Here is a 21359-nt window from a genome sequence, read left to right as displayed (position 1 = left end):
TTGCACCAGGGGTTGCCATGACATGTATTTATGAATTAGGATGCTGTTACCTAATGATGAACACAATATATTTCCTTCTCTGAAACACAAGATTTATGTGATAAGGGTCCATATAGAGTTATTATATTGTTGGTATGGTGTAACATATCTTATCTAAACATGGACAAATGCTGAATAAACAAACGTTATATATTACTATATATTACTCACCTGTTGTTATTTAGTTGAATGAATGTATTACCAAAATATAAAACATGTACTGATTCTTATGAATTATATGCCATGTCGTGATTTTTTTGATAGCTATAGTCCAAAGGGTCAATGAAAATTCATCCATTTTACATAACAGTTTGTCATTTTCTCTTTAAGTGAAGCCTGAAAAAGTAAATATGTAGTCCATGTAGTACACGTAAGTAGTGTAGCACTCATGAAGAGAAACAGGCCGCAGCCCGTTTTAGGTGACGCAAGATCCGGAGATCCGGAGCAAACGAGCGCAGTAGTTGAGGCGCCACGTCGGCAGAACCAACAAGATAAACCGTATACTTTAAAAAAAAAAAATTGGGGGAAAAGTTTGAAGCCTCACAAGTACGATTATACGTGCGTTGAAATAGAGGGCAAGGCGTTATTCGTAAAGAGCAGCGTTTAATATATATATTTTTTAACTAAAGTAAGAACTCAGAGGCGGAACATTGCGATAGTATTTCTCAAGGAGACAAACGAGCGCACCAGTTATTCTTTGTCTCAGGTGCGTTTTTTTTTGAAGACGTAGCATTCTCTTCTGCAAGCGGCCATCGGAAAGTACTGGAAACATGGTGAAGGTAAGGATTTGTTTGGCCTATTATATCGATTTCATTTTCACAATGCATTCCTATGTGTTTCGACAAGTAAAGTGATACTGCATATAGATTGGGGTATGATAAACCATTGCGTACGAACGAAATGCCAAACCGAATTGATTAGATCCAGAGTGATGCACAGCTGGTAGTTTTACACAACAGGTTAAAAAACAACTAAATATAGTAAAAACTAATATGATTAACGGTTTGCTGTTCGCTATCCACTTTTCGTGAGTGTTATTCACTCAGCGCAGCATACGTATTCCAAACAGAGAAGAGCTTTCACTGCGGGGAGACCTTTTTAAGAGCCTTGTTTTTAAAAACCTGTAGCCTTGGCTCTCTTTATTTGTCTTTTGATTAACAAAGGGGCATTAATCTACACGAAACAGCCAAGGGTTATAGCCTATTGTTTTACAACAAGAGCATTAACTTTTAAGATCAACAAGCACAGGTTTTGAACATTGTTTGCTTGACGGGCCCCGTCAAATTGAACGTTTTGCGCAAGGAAGCCTCAATTATAGCCTTTCTAATATGGTGTTACTTAACCTACGTATTATGCACGTAGAACGTTTTTCATGGCTGCTCAGTAGGCCTACAGGGTAAAGCCTGAACGCACCCCCAACGTGGCAGCGAACATTCTGGATCAGAAAATGTGCACTTATGTCTATTGAGAAATGTATTTCCAAGTGAGTTTGATAATACTCTTTTGACTTTGCCTGCAGAGATGTTGCCTATTGCTTATAGGGCTAGTGGTGGTTTAACAACTTCTAAGATATATACTACGTGTATCAATTATTACTTCATATATATATATATTTTTTTCTCCCCTGTGTCAGAAGGTGAATGCCACCCCAGAGCCCCAGCCTGAAGGTTGTCTTATTGGAGAAGAACTGGAGCCCACTGAAAATGACCCCACATCAGGTAACTAGGCACAGAACACATCAACAGTGCACTCTGCATTGCGCAAACTTTCTCTGCTGCATCACCCTTGGTGGGCATTTTTAAAGTGCCAGTTTGTCAAGGGACCCTTTAATCATCTGGGATATGGTGCAATTCAGGGTGAAGGGTTGGCTGTTGCTATTTAAGCAACTTGAGAGATGTATCAAGGGAATATGTTTGTTTGTGCAAGAGGAAGGGTAAGAGACTGACACGCAGTACAACCATCTTGTGGAAAGATTTCTCAGTAAGTGCATTATGTAGAATACCTCAAAGTATTGACATGTTACTATTGTTTAACGATATGATTCAATGTGTGTAGGTATAAGCCTATTTCTAAAAAAGCAGTCTCTTGAGTGTCTATCCAAGCACAACCTGTTTTCTGTCTGGTCTCTCACACTCTGGTAATTGTCAGTCTCATAAAAATGGTCTGTCTCTTTCTGAAACTCTACCGAGGTGTTTTTTTTATGTGTGGTCTTTCTAAACGCTATCTCTTTCTTCTAGATGAGGGAAAGGATGAAGGGAAGGAGCACCCCGTGGCCCAGCCAGGCATGATCTGGCGGGTCGGCGGTGGCCTGTTCAGCGCCAGTAAAACGATGGTGGGCGCCACGGTAGGAGGAGTCGCCTGGCTGGGTGGGAAGAGTCTGGAGTACACCAAATCAGCAGTCACCTCTGTCCCCTCAATGGGCGTCGGCCTGGTGAAAGGGGTTGCTGGGGGCGTGTCATCGGTTGCTGGGGGCGTGTCATCGGTGGGTTCCACTGTAGCCAGCAAAGTTCCGTTCAGATCCAAGACTAAGGACAAGGCAGAGTGAGGAGGAGGAGATGATGGACACAACACACAATGCATTGCCCCCCGACTGAGCCATAAGAGGATGTGATGAGTTGAGACAAAGCTAGTCACCGTGTTTTCAATGGACATTTATTTTTCTTCTGTTAGTTTGTACAGCACATTCACTAAGTTGTACTTAGGGAACTTGTACAGTAGTGCTTCTGTAGCCTCCCCTTTTTTTGTTCTGTTCTCTTAGTCTGTAACCATGTTTTTATGCAAGTAAAGTTATCGTATAAACATTTTAAAATCACGACAGCTGTGATGGAAACAGGTAGTTTTGGTCATTTGCTATTTAACGCAACTGTTATTCTGACAACTATAGGTAGTTGAAAATGAGAAGAAACATTGAACTTGAGATTTTTATTGGTACATGAAAACTTCAAGGGAAAAGTACATTTTGTGTGCACTACGTCATCACACACTAACTTATCTGCAACAAGTATGTTTGGTGGAAACGCCATTGGTGGGAAACGCGTGTTTTCTTTATTTGAATATTCGCATCAAAATCTGTCGCCAATTGGATGGAAACGTAGCTGGTGTTGAGGGAGATTCTTGTTATTCAGGGCAGGGGTCACATACGTCCCCTTTTTCTGCTGTCCTTACCCCCCTCCGTTTGCCCTCAACACAATTTTGCTGTGCAATGTGTACAAGGGCTCGTCATCGAATACAACATGGGCCCCTGAAGCCTTAAGACATTGTCTAGCAGTTCGAGACAGACATGGTAAGCTGGGTTCTTCTCCAACCAACTAAAGCCTGGTTTATGATGTGCTGGTATTTTTGTGTGATCTTTTGTGAGAGCTGTCCTAACAGAACATTGCTCGTTTCAAAATGCTACAGTGAACATGTGTTGAAGATATAGCTGTTTGGGACTTCTGAAAAGAGTTTGATAGTATTTACAAAATAAGAGTTGGAGGTGGTATGATTCCGAGAGAGACGAGGGCCCTGTTAGTTTGCGGTGGTGGCATTTATGATAACTTGGACCGTTGTTTTTTTCAATTGATTCATATATGAACTGGAAATGTCATCAATTTTATATTAACAAAATCTCTATTTATTGATGAAAGGCTAGTTTCTCTACTGCCTGTCTGTTTTGGCCCTTTATGTTTGTGAACATTTCTATGGAAATTCAGCATTTCAATGCAACATTTTGGGTTTGTTTGTCTGCATTCTGCCATGACTGGGCTGTTGCTGGTAGAGAATACTGATGTGAATGACTTGTTTACTTTCTGACATAGTATTAAAGTGTCATAGGGAAGTTTAACTTTGCCTCTGTCTTATTCACAACGTGATGTACCTTGTGGTTTCAAGTCAAAGGCTTCCCAAATCTGTTCCTTTGCTAAATTATTGGTCAATGAACTAAGCAGACCAGACCCAGCTGCTATTGCATTGGTGTCTATGGGAGAGCCACCCTGTTAAACAGACCAGTTTTGTTCTATGGTTAACTGCCTGAGTAGGACATAATTTATCCACGGTCTTTGGTACCACCACTAGATGAGGGTAGTCCATTGGGAACTGCATTTCTCTAATGGCATACTCTTGTTTGTGTAATGTCTATGTTGCCATGTTGAAAGGCTGAGTGTTGCTGATCCTCAAGGGTCTGAGTGTTCGGGTCAATATGGAGTCCTATTATTAGCCTGGGTGCCAGACTGTTGCTGCATGACACAGCACTACATCACTATGGACAAGACAACAGGTTGACTAGTCTATACCTCAAACTAACTGGCAACCAACCAGACAAGATATAGAATCTTCTCCTGACAGTTATTTTTACTGTTCTACATGTACCAAAAGGAGATGTGTGCTAAATGACAAATCACGTCTTTTTCAACAGGTTGCTGATAAACCAATGGTGTCTTGTATATTGTCTCAGGGAGGGATGTTTACAGATGCTTGCCTGCTCCATATCCTTGGTGTCAGTCTGGAACCAAGATAGTCTCAAGTGAACTATTTCCAAACACAGGAGCAGATGAGAATGAGTGCCCCAGCTAAATGATTGAAAAAACTTTACCAGTATCTTTTATGAAATAATTAATCAAATGTTGCACATTCCTAAACAGAAATTAAAATACCCTTAAAATTAGACAAGATGGAAACAAATTGAAAAGTCGTGTATAGAGTTGTTTCAACCATTTAATTTCAGTTGAAATAGATTAGTCTACATAGACAAGCAGAGAGAGGTTTACTGTATATACAAAACATTATTTGAACATGTATATCTGAAGGCTATTTTGGTAATTCTGTAAAAACAAAAGCAGCCATACAAAGTGCCAGAGGGAAGAAAACATGTACAAAAGCAACACTGTTATTTATGGAAACATAAGCTGCATGATATTTGACACCATAACATACACTAGCATTTTCAAACTGAAGATTGACGTCCTGCCTGCTGGTCACTGATATTACATTTGAGCGAGTTGACATTACACTGGAAAACAGTATAAAGGAATGTAATGGTAATACATATTTCAGAATCTGGTGAATCTAAGGTTTGTCAACGGCTGGACTGCTGGATAGATGGAACATTACTGCTGTGTCTAATACTGTCTAGTATAGGACACTGGTCTACCAATAGAAGTACCACTGACCTCATCTTGGCACTTCATATTCTATACCCAGAATAGCATTCATTCTTCACCCTCCATTTTAGCAGAAATTAAGTAACATGGACAGCCATATGCTATAACACACACTTTCGCTACAGAGAGCAGCTGGTTTGATTTGACCAATCCACTTGCTGCGATCCTCAGGGTTAGAGGTCAAAGGTAATGGGTGATCCAGATCTAAATATCAGGTCTTCTGTGAAATGGTTATATTATTCGTCTGTCTGCTCTGTCAGAATAATTCCAGATGGAATTTGTCTTCAGGCTATCAGGCTGTTTCACACATACAGTACAGAAGTAAAGCTAGTCTTACTGACATTTACATCATCAGTTATGTTCAACCTATGTGAGGAATTTAGAGTCCTAACCTTGGGCTCAAAAATTAGATGCCAACATTTTTTCAAATTTAAATAATACATTTTTGAGATCACAAATCTGAAAACTAAGACTCAGGGACTTTCATGTCACATCTCATACAGGAACAGAGGCTTTTCCTTGATACAAAAATGTAAAATATTTATTTAAACATTATGTACAGTATGTATAATAATATCCATTATGACGGCAGCAGCTTATGAAGACACAGCCATCCTCTCATCCTGCTGACCCGTACCCTTCTGAAACACAGAACAAAGGACACATTATTGTTATGCTTTACTTAGTAAATGCCAGATGGGTTTACAGTATCACAATGCAGAATCAATGATAAACTGAGTGTAAAATAAAAAATAAAAAAGCCTGGACTTTTCCCCCTACTAGCTCACACTTTGCTGATAGCTACATTACTGAGGAAAAATGTACTTACTATGACTGTGATGTGTGGTTGTTCCACCTAGCTATTTTAAGATGAATGCACAAACTAAGTCTCTCTGGATAAGAGCGTCTGCTAAATGACTCCTAAAAGTCTAACTTCATGAACTCAGAAACATGAATATTCAGATTTTTTTGTAACTTATGGACCCCCCCAGGTACATTACATTCTGTTTTCTACAGTCTATGTTAACACACACATTCACCCCTGACTTACCTGTTTATTGTGTCGCTGCAACTTGAAGGCGTAAGACAGAGAGTCGTTGTCTCCGACCACTTCCTGTTCCAACTCCAGTCTCCTCTTCCTAGACCTGCACCCGGCCTGGCCCCGGACCAGATAACCTGGATACTGAGGCACAGCAAAGTCATGGGCACATCCTGTCTGACAGAGTTCCTGATTGGACGATTGGGCCTGTTCTGTGTGCGCCATTCCACAGCCTGCAGTGACAAAGAGAAAAACAGAAATAGACATAAGAATTTCCTCCTCAACATAATACTGTACGTGACTGTTGTGTCTAGTCTGATATACTGTCTCTAGTTTGATATGAAATAACGTGTCTAGTCTGATATGATATCTCGTGTCTAATCTGATATGATATTTGATTTATTTTTTTAACCTTTATTTAACCAGGAAGGGCTCATTGAGATTAAAAGTTCAAGAGCGCCCTGGCCAAGATAGGCAGTACCAAGTCATTACAGACAGACAACATGAAAAACTACAAGTAATCTAGTAAAAACCATTGAATTCACAAGAGTATAAAACAGCAAATTAAAAACATTGACTGGTCAGGGAATCAACCTCAAAAGTTCTTCCAGTTTAAAAGTATTTTGTAAGGTGTTCTAAGACGGTGGCGCAGAGTACATAAAAGCCCTTTTACCAAATTCAGTTCGGACATTTGGAACAGTTAGCAGGATAAAGTCCAGCGAACGAAGAGAGTACCCACCACATTTCTGAACAATAAAAATGCACAAATAAAAAGGTAGTAAACCCAAAATGACTTTGTAAATAAAAGTATACCAGTGACTGAGCCTACGAGTGGAGTGACAAGAGAAGGCCAGCCAACCCTGGTATACAAAGTGCAGTGGTGCGTAAGGGTTTTGCAGTTTAAAATAAATCTCAAAGTGCCATGGTAAAGAGTGTCAATTGATCTCAAACACTGAGCGGAAGCATTCATATATAAAATATCCCCATAGTCTAGTAAAGGCATAAATGTAGCTGATACTAGCCTTCTTCTGGCTTCAAAAGAAAAACAAGGCCTTATTCCTAAAATAAAATCCCAATTTCAGCTTCAATTTTTTTGTAAGTTGTTGAATATGCAATTTAAAAGAGAGGCCGTCGTCAATTAAAATTCCAAGATATTTATATGAGGTTACAACCTCAATCTCCTTGCCCTGACAGGTAGTAATAGGTGAAAGGTTCAGAGGTCTATTTCTTGCATTAGAAAACACCATTAGTTTAGTTTGTCAGTTTGAGGATAAGCTTCAATTGACACAAGGTATGTTGAACAGTATAAAAACCGTTTGCATGTTCTGGAAAGCTTTTGTAAGACGAGGCACAACAGTAAATAACAGTATCATCAGCATAAAAATTCAGTTGTGCATTTTGGACATTTTTGTCTAAATCATTTATATAAATAGTGAATAAGAGAGGACTAAGTACAGAGCCTTGGGGCACACCATTCAAGACAGACAATTTAACAGACATAAGCCCATCAAATTGAGTGCACTGAGTTCTATCAGACAGATAGCAAACCATGCAACTGCATGCTAACTACGAAAGACCTACACTCGACAATCTCTGCCTTAGTATAGCATGATCAACTGTATCAAAAGCCTAAGAGAGATCAATAAAAAGTGAGACAGTGCTGTTTTTTGTCAATGGCTTCAGTGATATCATTTAAAACCTTCATGGCTGCTGTAATTGTGCTATGCTTCTTCCTGAAGCCCGATTGGTACATTGATAAAATAGAGTTAGTAAATAAAAACTATTTTAGCTGTTCCCTTACAAGGGTTTCAAGTATTTTCACCAGGGGTGACAGCTTTGAGATTAGCCTATAATTATTAAAAAGAGTTGGATCTCCCCCTTTTAAAAGTGGTAGGACAAATGCTGATTTCCAGATCTTTGGAATTTCATTACATTCCAGGGTTAGATTGAACAGATATGTAATTTAAAAAGCAGGGGTCCAAAAGATCAGGACCTGCAGGCTTTCTCTGATCTAAGGATTTCAGGGCTTTATGTACCACCTGCACTGAGAATAGCAAAAAGCTAAAAGTTTGACCAGCTCTCACTGGTTCATCCACACAGGGTTGTACAGAGACAGAGGACACTGAATCAAACAGCCTACCAGATGATACAAAGTGCTCATTGAAACAATTCAGCATTTCAGTTGTCATATATAGCAACATAGTCCTTCAAAACACATGACGGTAATTCATTAACATTACTGTTACCAGACATAGACTTAATAGCCTTCCAAAACATTCTAGGGTCATTCAGGGTATCAGTGGTAACAGACGTAAAATATTCAGACTTGGTCTTCCTGAGAAGAAAAGAACACTTGTTTCGTAACTGCCTAAAAATAAGCCAATCAGCATCAGAACGTGATTTCCTTGCTTTAGCCCAGGCTAGATTACGGTCGTGAATAATACAAGACAGCTCAGAAGAAAACCATGGATTATCCTGCCCTTTAACCCTGAACCTGTGGAATGGGGCATGTTTGTTTACTATTTGTGAAAACCATCATGAAAGAATTTCCATGCAGTTTCCACATCAGTAATAAACTCAATCTTGCTCCAGTCAAAATAAAACAAATCATGAAAGAAAGCCTGCTCATTAAAACTCTTCAAATTTTTCTCACGAATAAAACGTGGGTTTGTCTTTGGAACCTTAGTATTTCTAACAGCAACAACACAATGGTCACTTAAATCATTACAAAAAACACCAACCGCAGAATATTTATGTGGAACATTTGTCAATATCAAATCAATCAGGGTAGATTTATCTGGACATTTGAGATTTGGGCGAGTGGGTGAGTTAATCAACTGGGTAAGATTCATAGAATTACAATACATTTTTAAATCATCAGACTCCGGCTTTAACCAACACCAGTTGCGATCACCAATCAATATAATTTCACTATAAAGAAGTTTAGACATAAGGTGCATCAGAGAAGAAAATGCATCACAGAGAGCAGAGGGGGGGGGGGGGGGGGCGTCTATAACAGCCAATCACAGTTATAGAGAGACCCTTTGAAACCTCAATATTCAAAGCATGAAATTCCAACTGTTTACAAATAGTTTCAGACTTTGCCAAACTTACAGGGAATTTAGATTTGACATATATAGCCACACCCCCACCTTTCTTAACCCGATCAGTGCGATAAACATTGTAACCACTTATACAAATATCCTTATCAAAAACAGACTTGCTGAGCCAGGTTTCAGAAAACACAATTACATCAGCATCAGTTGATTTAGCCCAAATCCTAACCCCATCAATTTTTGACAACAGGCTGCATACATTTAAGTGAAACATACCAAAACCAGATCTAGATTTAAAATCAGGGTTAGGTTGCACGTTACCTGATATCAACAAAAGAAGAATAACTAGGCACCTGTTTAATAACCTTGCACGGCTTCTTTTTTTTAAGAGGGCAAATTCTACAAGTGAGTTTCCAGACAATACAAAACAGTCATTTAAAACCATCAGACTTTGGCAGTGACACAAATTCGTACTGTTCACATCATGCCACAAATACACCGGCACTTGGATGAGTGGACCGAGTGAAAAAGAGCAAGTTCCTGCAGACAAAATGTCCAATGGATGGGAGAGCACATTGTCAGATGTACTCACCCAGCGACAATGTTCCTTTTCTCCAGAGTTCAGTAAAGTCAGTGCACAAAGCAATACCACGAAAACTGTTACAAACACACTGACAAAAATTCTCTCTGACAAAAATAAATACAAATTAGAGGCCAACGAAGGTAAGGGGAGAGAGACAGCGTGTATGTATGAGTCTGAATGTGAGTGTGTGCGCGTGTGAGTAGATTGGGTGTTGAAGTCGATAGGTTAAAATGTACTAGTCACGGACAAACGACTTCACATGCTGCCATCTTGGATTTGAAGTTGGAGAATGATGGGAAGGCTATGCTGTGATGGGAAGGCTATTATATATTTGCCGTGTCTAGTCTGACATGATATACCGTGTCTAGTCTGACATGATATACCGTGTCGAGTCTGCCATGATATACCGTGTCTAGTCTGCCATGATATACCGTGTCTAGTCTGCCATGATATACCGTGTCTAGTCTGACATGATATACCGTGTCGAGTCTGCCATGATATACCGTGTCGAGTCTGCCATGATATACCGTGTCTAGTCTGCCATGATATACCGTGTCTAGTCTGCCATGATATACCGTGTCTAGTCTGCCATGATATACCGTGTCTAGTCTGCCATGATATACCGTGTCTAGTCTGCCATGATATACCGTGTCTAGTCTGCCATGATATACCGTGTCTAGTCTGCCATGATATACCGTGTCTAGTCTGACATGATATACCGTGTCTAGTCTGCCATGATATACCGTGTCTAGTCTGCCATGATATACCGTGTCTAGTCTGCCATGATATACCGTGTCTAGTCTGCCATGATATACCGTGTCTAATCTGACATGTTATACCGTGCGTGTCTAGTCTGCCATGATATACCGTGTCTAGTCTGCCATGATATACCGTGTCTAGTCTGACATGATATACCGTGTCTAGTCTGCCATGATATACCGTGTCTAGTCTGACATGATATACCGTGAGTCTATGATATACCGCGTCTAGTCTGCCATGATATACCGTGTCTAGTCTGACATGATATACCGTGTCTAGTCTGCCATGATATACCGTGTCTAGTCTGCCATGATATACCGTGTCTAGTCTGCCATGATATCTGTCTACATGATATACCGTGTCTAGTCTGCCATGATATACCGTGTCTAGTCTGCCCATGATATAGTCTGACATGATATACCGTGTCTAGTCTGCCATGATATACCGTGTCTAGTCTGCCATGATATACCGTGTCTAGTCTGACATGATATATGAGTCTGACATGTCTGTCATGATATACCGTGTCTAGTCTGACATGATATACCGTGTCTAGTCTGCCATGATATACCGTCTAGTCTGACATGATGTCTAGTCTGACATGATATACCGCGTCTAGTCTGACATGATATACCGCGTCTAGTCTGCCATGATATACCGCGTCTAGTCTGACATGATATACCGCGTCTAGTCTGCCATGATATACCGTGTCTAGTCTGCCATGATATACCGTGTCTAGTCTGCCATGATATACCGTGTCTAGTCTGACATGATATACCGTGTCTAGTCTGACATGATATACCGTGTCTAGTCTGACATGATATACCGTGTCTAGTCTGACATGATATACCGTGTCTAGTCTGACATGATAGTCTGACATGATATACCGTGTCTAGTCTGCCATGATATACCGTGTCTAGTCTGACTGTCTAGTCTGACATATATACCGTCTAGTCTGATATACTGCCATGATCTGACGCGTCGAGTCTGCCATGTAGTCTGACATGATATACTAGACACATGATATACCGTGTCTAGTCTGACATGATATACCGTGTCTAGTCTGCCATGATATACCGTGTCTAGTCTGCCAGTCTGATATACCGTCTAGTCTGACATGATATACTAGACACATGATATAGTCTAGTCTGCCATGATATACCGTGTCTAGTCTGACATGATATACCGCGTCTAGTCTGCCATGATATACCGTGTCTAGTCTGACATGATATACCGTGTCTAGTCTGCCATGATATACCGCGTCTAGTCTGCCATGATATACCGCGTCTAGTCTGACATGATATACCGCGTCTAGTCTGACATGATATACCGCGTCTAGTCTGACATGATATACCGCGTCTAGTCTGCCATGATATACCGCGTCTAGTCTGACATGATATACCGCGTCTAGTCTGCCATGATATACCGTGTCTAGTTTGCCATGATATACCGTGTCTAGTCTGCCATGATATACCGTGTCTAGTCTGACATGATATACCGTGTCTAGTCTGACTAGTCTGTCTGACATGATATACCGTGTCTAGTCTGACATGATATACCGTGTCTAGTCTGACATGATATACCGTGTCTAGTCTGACATGATATAGTCTGCCATGATATACCGTGTCTAGTCTGACATGATACCGCGTCTAGTCTGCCATGATATGTCTAGTCTGACATGATATATAGTCTGACATGATATACCGCGTCTAGTCTGCCATGATATACCGCGTCTAGTCTGACATGATATACCGTGTCTAGTCTGCCATGATATACCGTGTCTAGTCTGCCATGATATACCGTGTCTAGTCTGCCATGATAGTCTACTAGTCTGACATGATATACCGTGTCTAGTCTGCCATGATATACCGTGTCTAGTCTGACATGATATACCGTGTCTAGTCTGACATGATATACCGTGTCTAGTCTGACATGATATACCGTGTCGAGTCTGCCATGATATACCGCGTCTAGTCTGACATGATATACTAGACACATGATATACCGTGTCTAGTCTGCCATGATATACCGTGTCTAGTCTGCCATGATATACCGTGTCTAGTCTGCCATGATATACCGTGTCTAGTCTGCCATGATATACCGCGTCTAGTCTGACATGATATACTAGACACATGATATACCGTGTCTAGTCTGCCATGATATACCGTGTCTAGTCTGCCATGATATACCGTGTCTAGTCTGCCATGATATACCGTGTCTAGTCTGCCATGATATGTCTAGTCTGACATGATATACCATGATATGTCTAGTCTGCCATGATATACCGTGTCTAGTCTGACATGATATACCGCGTCTAGTCTGCCATGATATACCGTGTCTAGTCTGACATGATATACCGTGTCTAGTCTGCCATGATATACCGCGTCTAGTCTGCCATGATATACCGCGTCTAGTCTGACATGATATACCGCGTCTAGTCTGACATGATATACCGCGTCTAGTCTGACATGATATACCGCGTCTAGTCTGCCATGATATACCGCGTCTAGTCTGACATGATATACCGCGTCTAGTCTGCCATGATATACCGTGTCTAGTCTGCCATGATATACCGTGTCTAGTCTGCCATGATATACCGTGTCTAGTCTGACATGATATACCGTGTCTAGTCTGACATGATATACCGTGTCTAGTCTGACATGATATACCGTGTCTAGTCTGACATGATATACCGTGTCTAGTCTGACATGATATACCGTGTCTAGTCTGACATGATATACCGTGTCTAGTCTGACATGATATACCGTGTCTAGTCTGACATGATATACCGCGTCGAGTCTGCCATGATATACCGCGTCTAGTCTGACATGATATACTAGACACATGATATACCGTGTCTAGTCTGCCATGATATACCGCGTCGAGTCTGCCATGATATACCGCGTCTAGTCTGACATGATATACCGCGTCGAGTCTGCCATGATATACCGCGTCTAGTCTGACATGATATACTAGACACATGATATACCGTGTCTAGTCTGCCATGATATACCGTGTCTAGTCTGCCATGATATACCGTGTCTAGTCTGCCATGATATACCGTGTCTAGTCTGCCATGATATACCGCGTCTAGTCTGACATGATATACTAGACACATGATATACCGTGTCTAGTCTGCCATGATATACCGTGTCTAGTCTGCCATGATATACCGTGTCTAGTCTGCCATGATATACCGTGTCTAGTCTGCCATGATATACCGCGTCTAGTCTGACATGATATACTAGACACATGATATACCGTGTCTAGTCTGCCATGATATACCGTGTCTAGTCTGCCATGATATACCGTGTCTAGTCTGCCATGATATACCGCGTCTAGTCTGACATGATATACCGCGTCTAGTCTGACATGATATACCGTGTCTAGTCTGACATGATATATCGTGTCTAGTCTGACATGATATACCGTGTCTAGTCTGCCATGATATACCGTGTCTAGTCTGCCATGATATACCGTGTCTAGTCTGACATGATATACCGTGTCTAGTCTGACATGATATACCGTGTCGAGTCTTATTCTGAGTGTATATTGGTCCAGGTCGTGGTCTAACTGCCCTGGGTCCCATCTGCTCCTCACCGTTCACTATTACACTTCTGTTTTCTCTACCACGGCCTAGATAGAGGAAAAGAGAGGGGGAGGAGGAAAGGAGAGTGGGAGAGGAGGGGAGGGTGAGAGGAGAGTAGAGGAAGAGGAGTTAGAGTGTGCTCACTTTGCAGTCATGGTGTGATAGCAACAGTAAAGGTGTTTTAGGCCATGGTCCTTGCTCACCATGATGGCTGTGTTTTCTACCAGTAGTGGGCGACGTCAGCGGCTTGACCGCATTCACATTCAGACCCTCAATAGGACTGTTTGGCACAGCAGCTAGTAAGCCTATCAGAAGAGAGACAAGTAATAATGAGCAGGTGTGAGAAAGAGAGAAGGAGACAGACAGAAAGCAAGAGAGAGATAGACAGAAAGAGAGGGATAGCGACAAAGAGAGAAGGAGAGAGAGAGCACTACCTTTATTTCACTAGGCAAGTCAGTTAAGAACAAATACAAAGAGAGGGAGGGAGAAAAAGACTTACCGAGTCCTCTGTATCTGGACAGCTGCTGGTAGATTTGTCTCATCCTCTCTATGTTGAGTCGGCTGGCCTCTGCATGGTTCACCATGGGTTTGGGGTAGTCCACGCCGACCACACACCTGGCCGCCGACTGCACCTCTATGGGGGCGTTCCAAGGGTCGTAGATGTACTTGTCTGGCATGTCTTTCAGGACAGGTAAGTATCGCCTGCAAGCAGAAGAAGAAATTCAAACAGAGCATCGTCACAACTGCCAGAGGAGTTGGTTCAGCACCACATACAGACAGCAGCCAGACAGACTTACAGAACAGCCTTGCTAATGTATGACTTGTTAAAGCAGATATTTTGATACTTTATGCGTTGATACTTTGTGTGTGTGTGCGCATGTTGTGTGTGTGTGTGTGTGTGTGTGCGTGCGTGTGTGAATTTAGATATACCAACCTGATGAAGTCTCCTTCTGGATCTATTTTTCGTCCGAAGCCCACAGGACAGTAGCAGTGGAAGAACTGCTGGAAGAAGGAACTGCAGGAGTGACACAGCCAGCTGCCTGCATTCACACTCCAGTCTGCATCCAGGAGCAGCTCCTCAAACACCTGACAGACAGGTGAACATAGTCAGATACACAGAACAACACAGTCATTCACACATAATGTCTCTACAGTTCTTTTATCCCCTCCTCCCAGCTAATCTACATGTCTTCTCTCCTCCAACCCTTATATCCCTCCTTCCACCCTCCTCCTCCTCATTACCTTCATCCCCTCCTCCCAGCTAATCTACATGTCTTCTCTCCTCCAACCCTTATATCCCTCCTTCCACCCTCCTCCTCCTCATTACCTTCATCCCCTCCTCCCAGCTAATCTACATGTCTTCTCTCCTCCAACCCTTATATCCCTCCTTCCACCCTCCTCCTCCTCATTACCTTCATCCCCTCCTCCCAGCTAATCTACATGTCTTCTCTCCTCCAACCCTTATATCCCTCCTTCCACCCTCCTCCTCCTCATTACCTTCATCCCCTCCTCCCAGCTAATCTACATGTCTTCTCTCCTCCAACCCTTATATCCCTCCTTCCACCCTCCTCCTCCTCATTACCTTCATTCCCTCCTCCCAGCTAATCTACATGTCTTCTCTCCTCCAACCCTTATATCCCTCCTTCCACCCTCCTCCTCCTCATTACCTTCACCCCCTCCTCCCAGCTGATCCACAGGTCTCCTCTGGTGAGGAAGCAGGCCACAGAGTGTCTGGCCAGGTGGTGGATCCATCCTTCCTGCCTCAGCTGGGTCATGATGGCGTCGATCCAGGGGAAGCCCGTCTTGGCCTCGGCCCACTTGGCCAGCGCCTCTGCGTTGCGGTCCCAGGGGATGCGGATACAGATGGGGTTGCCCTCCATCTTGTCGAAACGAGGGTTGTTAGTGGCAGCAGTATAGAAGAACTCACGCCACAGCAGCTTGTCGTAGAGGGAGATGGGAGGACTGTTGTTCACCTGAGGTGAGGACAGAGAAGAGAAATATAACACAAGCAAAAAATAGAAACAACCTTGCGTGATAGTTGTGATCATTGTGAGTTGGGGTTAGTGTTCAGTATGGATAGCTGTGTGTGCATGTACACTACCTCCTTGTACAGCTCTGCCAGTTTGCTGTAGAAGAGTCGACAGGACAGACATCCAAAGCGGAGGTAGGGGCTGAGACCCAGGGGACTGGGGAGCAGGGGGCTGGCGGTGTTCCTGGGACGCTCAAAATTCATCTGCCATGTCTGGAGAGAGAGAAAGGTTTAATATATGATACATATATGATATAAAACATAAGTCTGAGTCTGAGTGTGTGTGTGTGTGTGTTACGTACTGTGGAGAGGTCAGGTCTAAGTTGTTTTCTACCCTGGTGAGAGCTTCACTCTCTCCTCCAGGCCACACAGCTGGAGCCAAGCTGTCAGTGTCAAAGCCTGGGGTGGGAAACATGCACACAGCATGTTAAGCCACTTGTGGTAAAAGTATTGAAAAAATGTACCTTTCAAGCATTTATGGTCATTGAGGCACAGATTCTGTCCTTACTGTTGCAGCAGTAATATTTGGAATGAAACTGTGCAACGGTTACATGGTTCAGTGATCAGAGTGGGATCCCAAATGACTGATTGACAGAAAACTCTGATCCTGCTGCCACAGAACAGCCCCCTGAGAGGAGAGCAGCAGGTGGTACATGGTGTGTGTGTCTAGTGTTTTTGTGCAGAGTTAACACCTGAACACCTTTGAAGGCAATAAACAAGCTGTGGATATAGCAGGTTATCTGGTCTATCTGCCTGTCGATTCACAAAAGTTTTACAGATCAAATAAAAATAAAAAATAGAAAAAAGTATAGGTGTGGACAAATGGACTTATTCCTCAATTTAAAAGATGGCTAATCCAGCTACAGATGTGAGGGCCACTGCTGCTTCCTGCTGCTGTTTAAAGATCCAGCTACAGATGTGAGGGCCACTGCTGCTTCCTGCTGCTGTTTAAAGATCCAGCTACAGATCTGAGGGCCACTGCTGCTTCCTGCTGCTGTTTAAAGATCCAGCTACAGATCTGAGGGCCACTGCTGCTTCCTGCTGCTGTTTAAAGATCCAGCTACAGATCTGAGGGCCACTGCTGCTTCCTGCTGCTGTTTAAAGATCCAGCTACAGATCTGAGGGCCACTGCTGCTTCCTGCTGCTGTTTAAAGATCCAGCTACAGATCTGAGAGCCACTGCTGCTTCCTGCTGCTGTTTAAAGATCCAGCTACAGATCTGAGGGCCACTGCTGCTTCCTGCTGCTGTTTAAAGATCCAGCTACAGATCTGAGGGCCACTGCTGCTTCCTGCTGCTGTTTAAAGATCCAGCTACAGATGTGAGGGCCACTGCTGCTTCCTGCTGCTGTTTAAAGATCCAGCTACAGATCTGAGGGCCACTGCTGCTTCCTGCTGCTGTTTAAAGATCCAGCTACAGATCTGAGGGCCACTGCTGCTTCCTGCTGCTGTTTAAAGATCCAGCTACAGATCTGAGGGCCACTGCTGCTTCCTGCTGCTGTTTAAAGATCCAGCTACAGATGGGAGGGCCACTGCTGCTTCCTTGCTGCTGTTTAAAGATCCAGCTACAGATCTGAGGGCCACTGCTGCTTCCTGCTGCTGTTTAAAGATCCAGCTACAGATCTGAGGGCCACTGCTGCTTCCTGCTGCTGTTTAAAGATCCAGCTACAGATCTGAGGGCCACTGCTGCTTCCTGCTGCTGTTTAAAGATCCAGCTACAGATCTGAGGGCCACTGCTGCTTCCTGCTGCTGTTTAAAGATCCAGCTACAGATGTGAGGGCCACTGCTGCTTCCTGCTGCTGTTTAAAGATCCAGCTACAGATCTGAGAGCCACTGCTGCTTCCTGCTGCTGTTTAAAGATCCAGCTACAGATGTGAGGGCCACTGCTGCTTCCTGCTGCTGTTTAAAGATCCAGCTACAGGTGTGAGGGCCACTGCTGCTTCCTGCTGCTGTTTAAAGATCCAGCTACAGATCTGAGAGTCACTGCTGCTTCCTGCTGCTGTTTAAAGATCCAGCTACAGATGTGAGGGCCACTGCTGCTTCCTGCTGCTGTTTAAAGATCCAGCTACAGGTGTGAGGGCCACTGCTGCTTCCTGCTGCTGTTTAAAGATCCAGCTACAGATCTGAGAGTCACTGCTGCTTCCTGCTGCTGTTTAAAGATCCAGCTACAGATGTGAGGGCCACTGCTGCTTCCTGCTGCTGTTTAAAGATCCAGCTACAGATGTGAGGGCCACTGCTGCTTCCTGCTGCTGTTTAAAGATCCAGCTACAGATCTGAGGGCCACTGCTGCTGTTTAAAGATCCAGCTAGGCTGCTCCACTGCAGCACAGCCTGTTGTAAAGTTGGTCATCCCAATAGCAACCATTAACTCAGGAAACTTAACTCTCTATTGGCCCACTAACCTATCTCCCTGCCTGGAAGATGCCATTTTACAGGCCTTGGCTCTACCCTCGTTGGTTTTGGATGCCAGACAAAATGCCCCAGAGAGGACTTAATAATTTGTACAGAAAGTGAAAATATTGTCTGTGTCTATTACACTATGAATGCTCTCTTAACCATGTCTGGAAGAGAGAAGCTGTTGCTTTTGCCTGCCATTCATTCAATTAGGCCTAGTAGTATTTATTATATCTTCTGAGTTAAAAGAATCAAGGAATAAGCACCACTATACTTTATTAAATGCTAGCCTACGAAATAACCTAGCAAATAATTGGAGAATACGCAAACATAGAATCCACTAACTTTCAATACAGAAGACAATGCTGTTAACACTACTTTTATCTTCAAAGCAGACAGAATTACAATATAGGCCTACTTCTGCAATCCTGCTCTGTTGGGCCTATACAACTACCTGATCTATGGGATGTTAATATCCAGGCCTTCCACTGGCACATCTGATCACTCCATAGCCTACTTCTGTTTTCTCTAGCTTGGCCAGATAGTGGCAACCGTCTAATGGGAGCTGTTCTGAAAACCACTAGATCACTACAACTAACCACTATAACATCTGGTCTGGGTCAATAAATTGGACTTCCAATTCACTTCTTGAATTGAAATGGAACAGACCACAATCCTGCCTACAACATCAACTTTGTAATACACTGAACAACACTGTTAAATAGTTAACACTGTAATAACACAATCAGAGCATACACAATGCATTTATGTCTACTGGGACAATATAACCTTATTGATTGGTTGGTTGATAGATGAATAGATAAGTTAGTTGTGCCTCACCTCCACCGGTTGACCCCCAGGTTGGAGGAGCCAGCGAACCAGGGGTCCAGGAAGTAGACACAGCGCACCGTGTCTGAATCCCGCACCGCCTCCAGCAGAGCCGGGTTGTCATGGAGACGCAGTCCTTTCCGGAACCAGTGGATGGAGTTCTTGGACATATTTGAAACAGGGACTGAAAAAAAAAGGGGATTTATTTTATGTTTAGAAGCCCCGTATGTGCCATAGTGCAGGTTTTCCCAAACTCGGTCCTGCCCCCACGGGTGCACATTTTGTTTTTAGCCCTAGCACCACACAGCTGATTCAAATCATCAAAACTTGATAATGAGTTGGTTGTTTGAATCAGCTGTGTAGTACTAGGGGAGAAAAATGAAACGTGCCAACCAGGACCAAGTTTTCGGGAAACCCTGCTATACCTTCACACAAAAAAAAAAAAAAAAAAAAAGCAAGTTCGATTTTTTTTTGGTGCAAGTTATACTACATCTTTGAAGACATGTAGTATAGAGAACTGGTAATTAAACACACTGGAATAGAGCTTTTCATCTTGTAGTCCAAAAAAAATGGAAATTAGTTACCTCTGTTTCATTCTGCCATTTCTATGAGTGAAATTAATGGGGAAGAATGTGCTTTTGGAACAAATTCTGAAAATAAGGTCTGAGATTAGTTAACACAGGTTTAGGAGATTTTATACATTTTGTTCTATCAGTCAGTTAACATTACCTTTATGAATTATGAAGCATTTATGTACTTTATATTATTGTTTAGATTATGTAAATGCATAAAAATTCACAAAAAGTGACATTAGCTGATGAAGATTATCACATAGAGCTAAACATTAGATCTCTTAAGCCTGTGTTTACCACATACCTTATTTTCGGCAGTTATCCAAAAACCCTACAATAACCCCATTCACTTCCCTGTTGGCTTTGGCCAAGGAGACATGGCAGAGTTAGTGCCTACAAAAAGACTTTAGTCAGAAATAATGTAACATGCTTGCAATGCTCACAGAACTTCCATTTGTCTTCAACTCTACCATGACATTATTTTCATATTTCTGTGACATGTATATAATATAATACATTTATATGATGTGTACTGTCAAATGGGACTGAAACAAATATGGCCATCCAAAATAGTTTAGTTTCCTTCTACTCACTAAAAATAATAATTACAACAACAAAAAACATTTTTGGAGACAAATCAAACTAAAATATTATATTCCAAAAATAACAAAATATTGCTTTAGTTTTTATCAGCAGGCATGAAGAAAATGCAATAAATTTAGTTTCTCGATTTTTGAATAAACAGACGTTATATCACACAGATACAGGGCCGTTTAGAGCACTTCACAATGTAGGTCAATCTGGTGACCATAACAGCTAGACTGTTACAGCATCTTTCGCATTTTATACATTGCATACCTGCACACAAATTGTTCAGAAAACTCAAGACACTTAAACACACATTCTATACCTAATCCAAGGAAATATCACTTTTTTGTTAATTAACTGGCAATGCACAGCCTCAGAAGCGGGTCAATTACACTTACCTTATGTAAGTGTAATACATGTTCCCCTACTTTACAAGGAATACACCTAATGCGTTATGATAACCAATAATCCCCAAAATGTACCTGTAATGTGTACTCAAGGATGTCTTTTATGTAATTACCGTTGACAGTGTCGTTAAATCCCACGGGTGGTCTCTCAAAATGTAAATTAAACTGTCTAGGGTTTTCTTTCCAGGGTACAGTTCTACCAATGCAATAAATAGTTTCATAACTGTTCTGGCTACAGCGCATGCTCAATGTTCCAGTGAATAACACATGATATAGAAAATATATTAATAGATATGATGTCAGTTTCAAACCACAGTACCTTTACTGTCTAGTTAGAAATATATAT

The 21359-nt window shown here is 42.2% G+C and overlaps 2 protein-coding genes across 2 annotated transcripts; one reads left to right on the top strand and one right to left on the bottom strand.

Annotated features, from left to right (window-relative positions):
- The first annotated feature begins 452 nt into the window (after positions 1-452).
- On the top strand, positions 453-3862 carry LOC115142673 (transmembrane protein 263-like). The gene is made up of 3 exons (XM_029682317.2): positions 453-818; positions 1673-1757; positions 2277-3862. The coding sequence occupies exons 1-3, from the start codon at positions 810-812 to the stop codon at positions 2582-2584; spliced, it is 402 nt and encodes a 133-aa protein (XP_029538177.1). The 5' UTR covers positions 453-809; the 3' UTR covers positions 2585-3862.
- An 851-nt stretch (positions 3863-4713) lies between these two features.
- LOC115142652 (cryptochrome-1-like) lies at positions 4714-21318 on the bottom strand. Its single transcript, XM_065021872.1, has 12 exons — positions 21127-21318; positions 19459-19630; positions 18913-18920; positions 16564-16628; positions 16302-16442; positions 15868-16173; positions 15135-15286; positions 14700-14902; positions 14404-14505; positions 14137-14247; positions 6229-6449; positions 4714-5818 (listed from the first exon to the last, which is right to left on the bottom strand). Exons 1-12 carry the CDS (start codon positions 21254-21256, stop codon positions 5774-5776), a joined length of 1656 nt encoding a protein of 551 aa, XP_064877944.1. The 5' UTR covers positions 21257-21318; the 3' UTR covers positions 4714-5773.
- Positions 21319-21359: the final 41 nt, after the last annotated feature.

The sequence above is a fragment of the Oncorhynchus nerka genome, linkage group LG2 (assembly GCF_034236695.1).
Source record: "Oncorhynchus nerka isolate Pitt River linkage group LG2, Oner_Uvic_2.0, whole genome shotgun sequence".
Classification (NCBI taxonomy): Eukaryota; Metazoa; Chordata; class Actinopteri; order Salmoniformes; family Salmonidae; genus Oncorhynchus; species Oncorhynchus nerka.
The sequence above is the reverse complement of the archived record's forward strand: the minus strand, read 5'-3'. Positions and strand labels throughout refer to the sequence as shown.

What these genes read in the sequence shown, in the direction of transcription:
- LOC115142673 (XM_029682317.2), top strand. An exon ending in TGAAAATGACCCCACATCAG is followed by an intron (nt 1,758 to 2,276) that starts GTAACTAGGCAC and finishes TCTTTCTTCTAG; the next exon opens with ATGAGGGAAAGGATGAAGGG.
- LOC115142652 (XM_065021872.1), bottom strand. Translation starts at nt 21,256, where the DNA reads ATGCGCTGTAGCCAGAACAGTTATGAAACTATTTATTGCATTGGTAGA. An exon ending in CCAGAAGGAGACTTCATCAG is followed by an intron (nt 14,903 to 15,134) that starts GTTGGTATATCT and finishes TTCTGCTTGCAG; the next exon opens with GCGATACTTACCTGTCCTGA. An exon ending in GTCCAGATACAGAGGACTCG is followed by an intron (nt 14,506 to 14,699) that starts GTAAGTCTTTTT and finishes CTCTTCTGATAG; the next exon opens with GCTTACTAGCTGCTGTGCCA.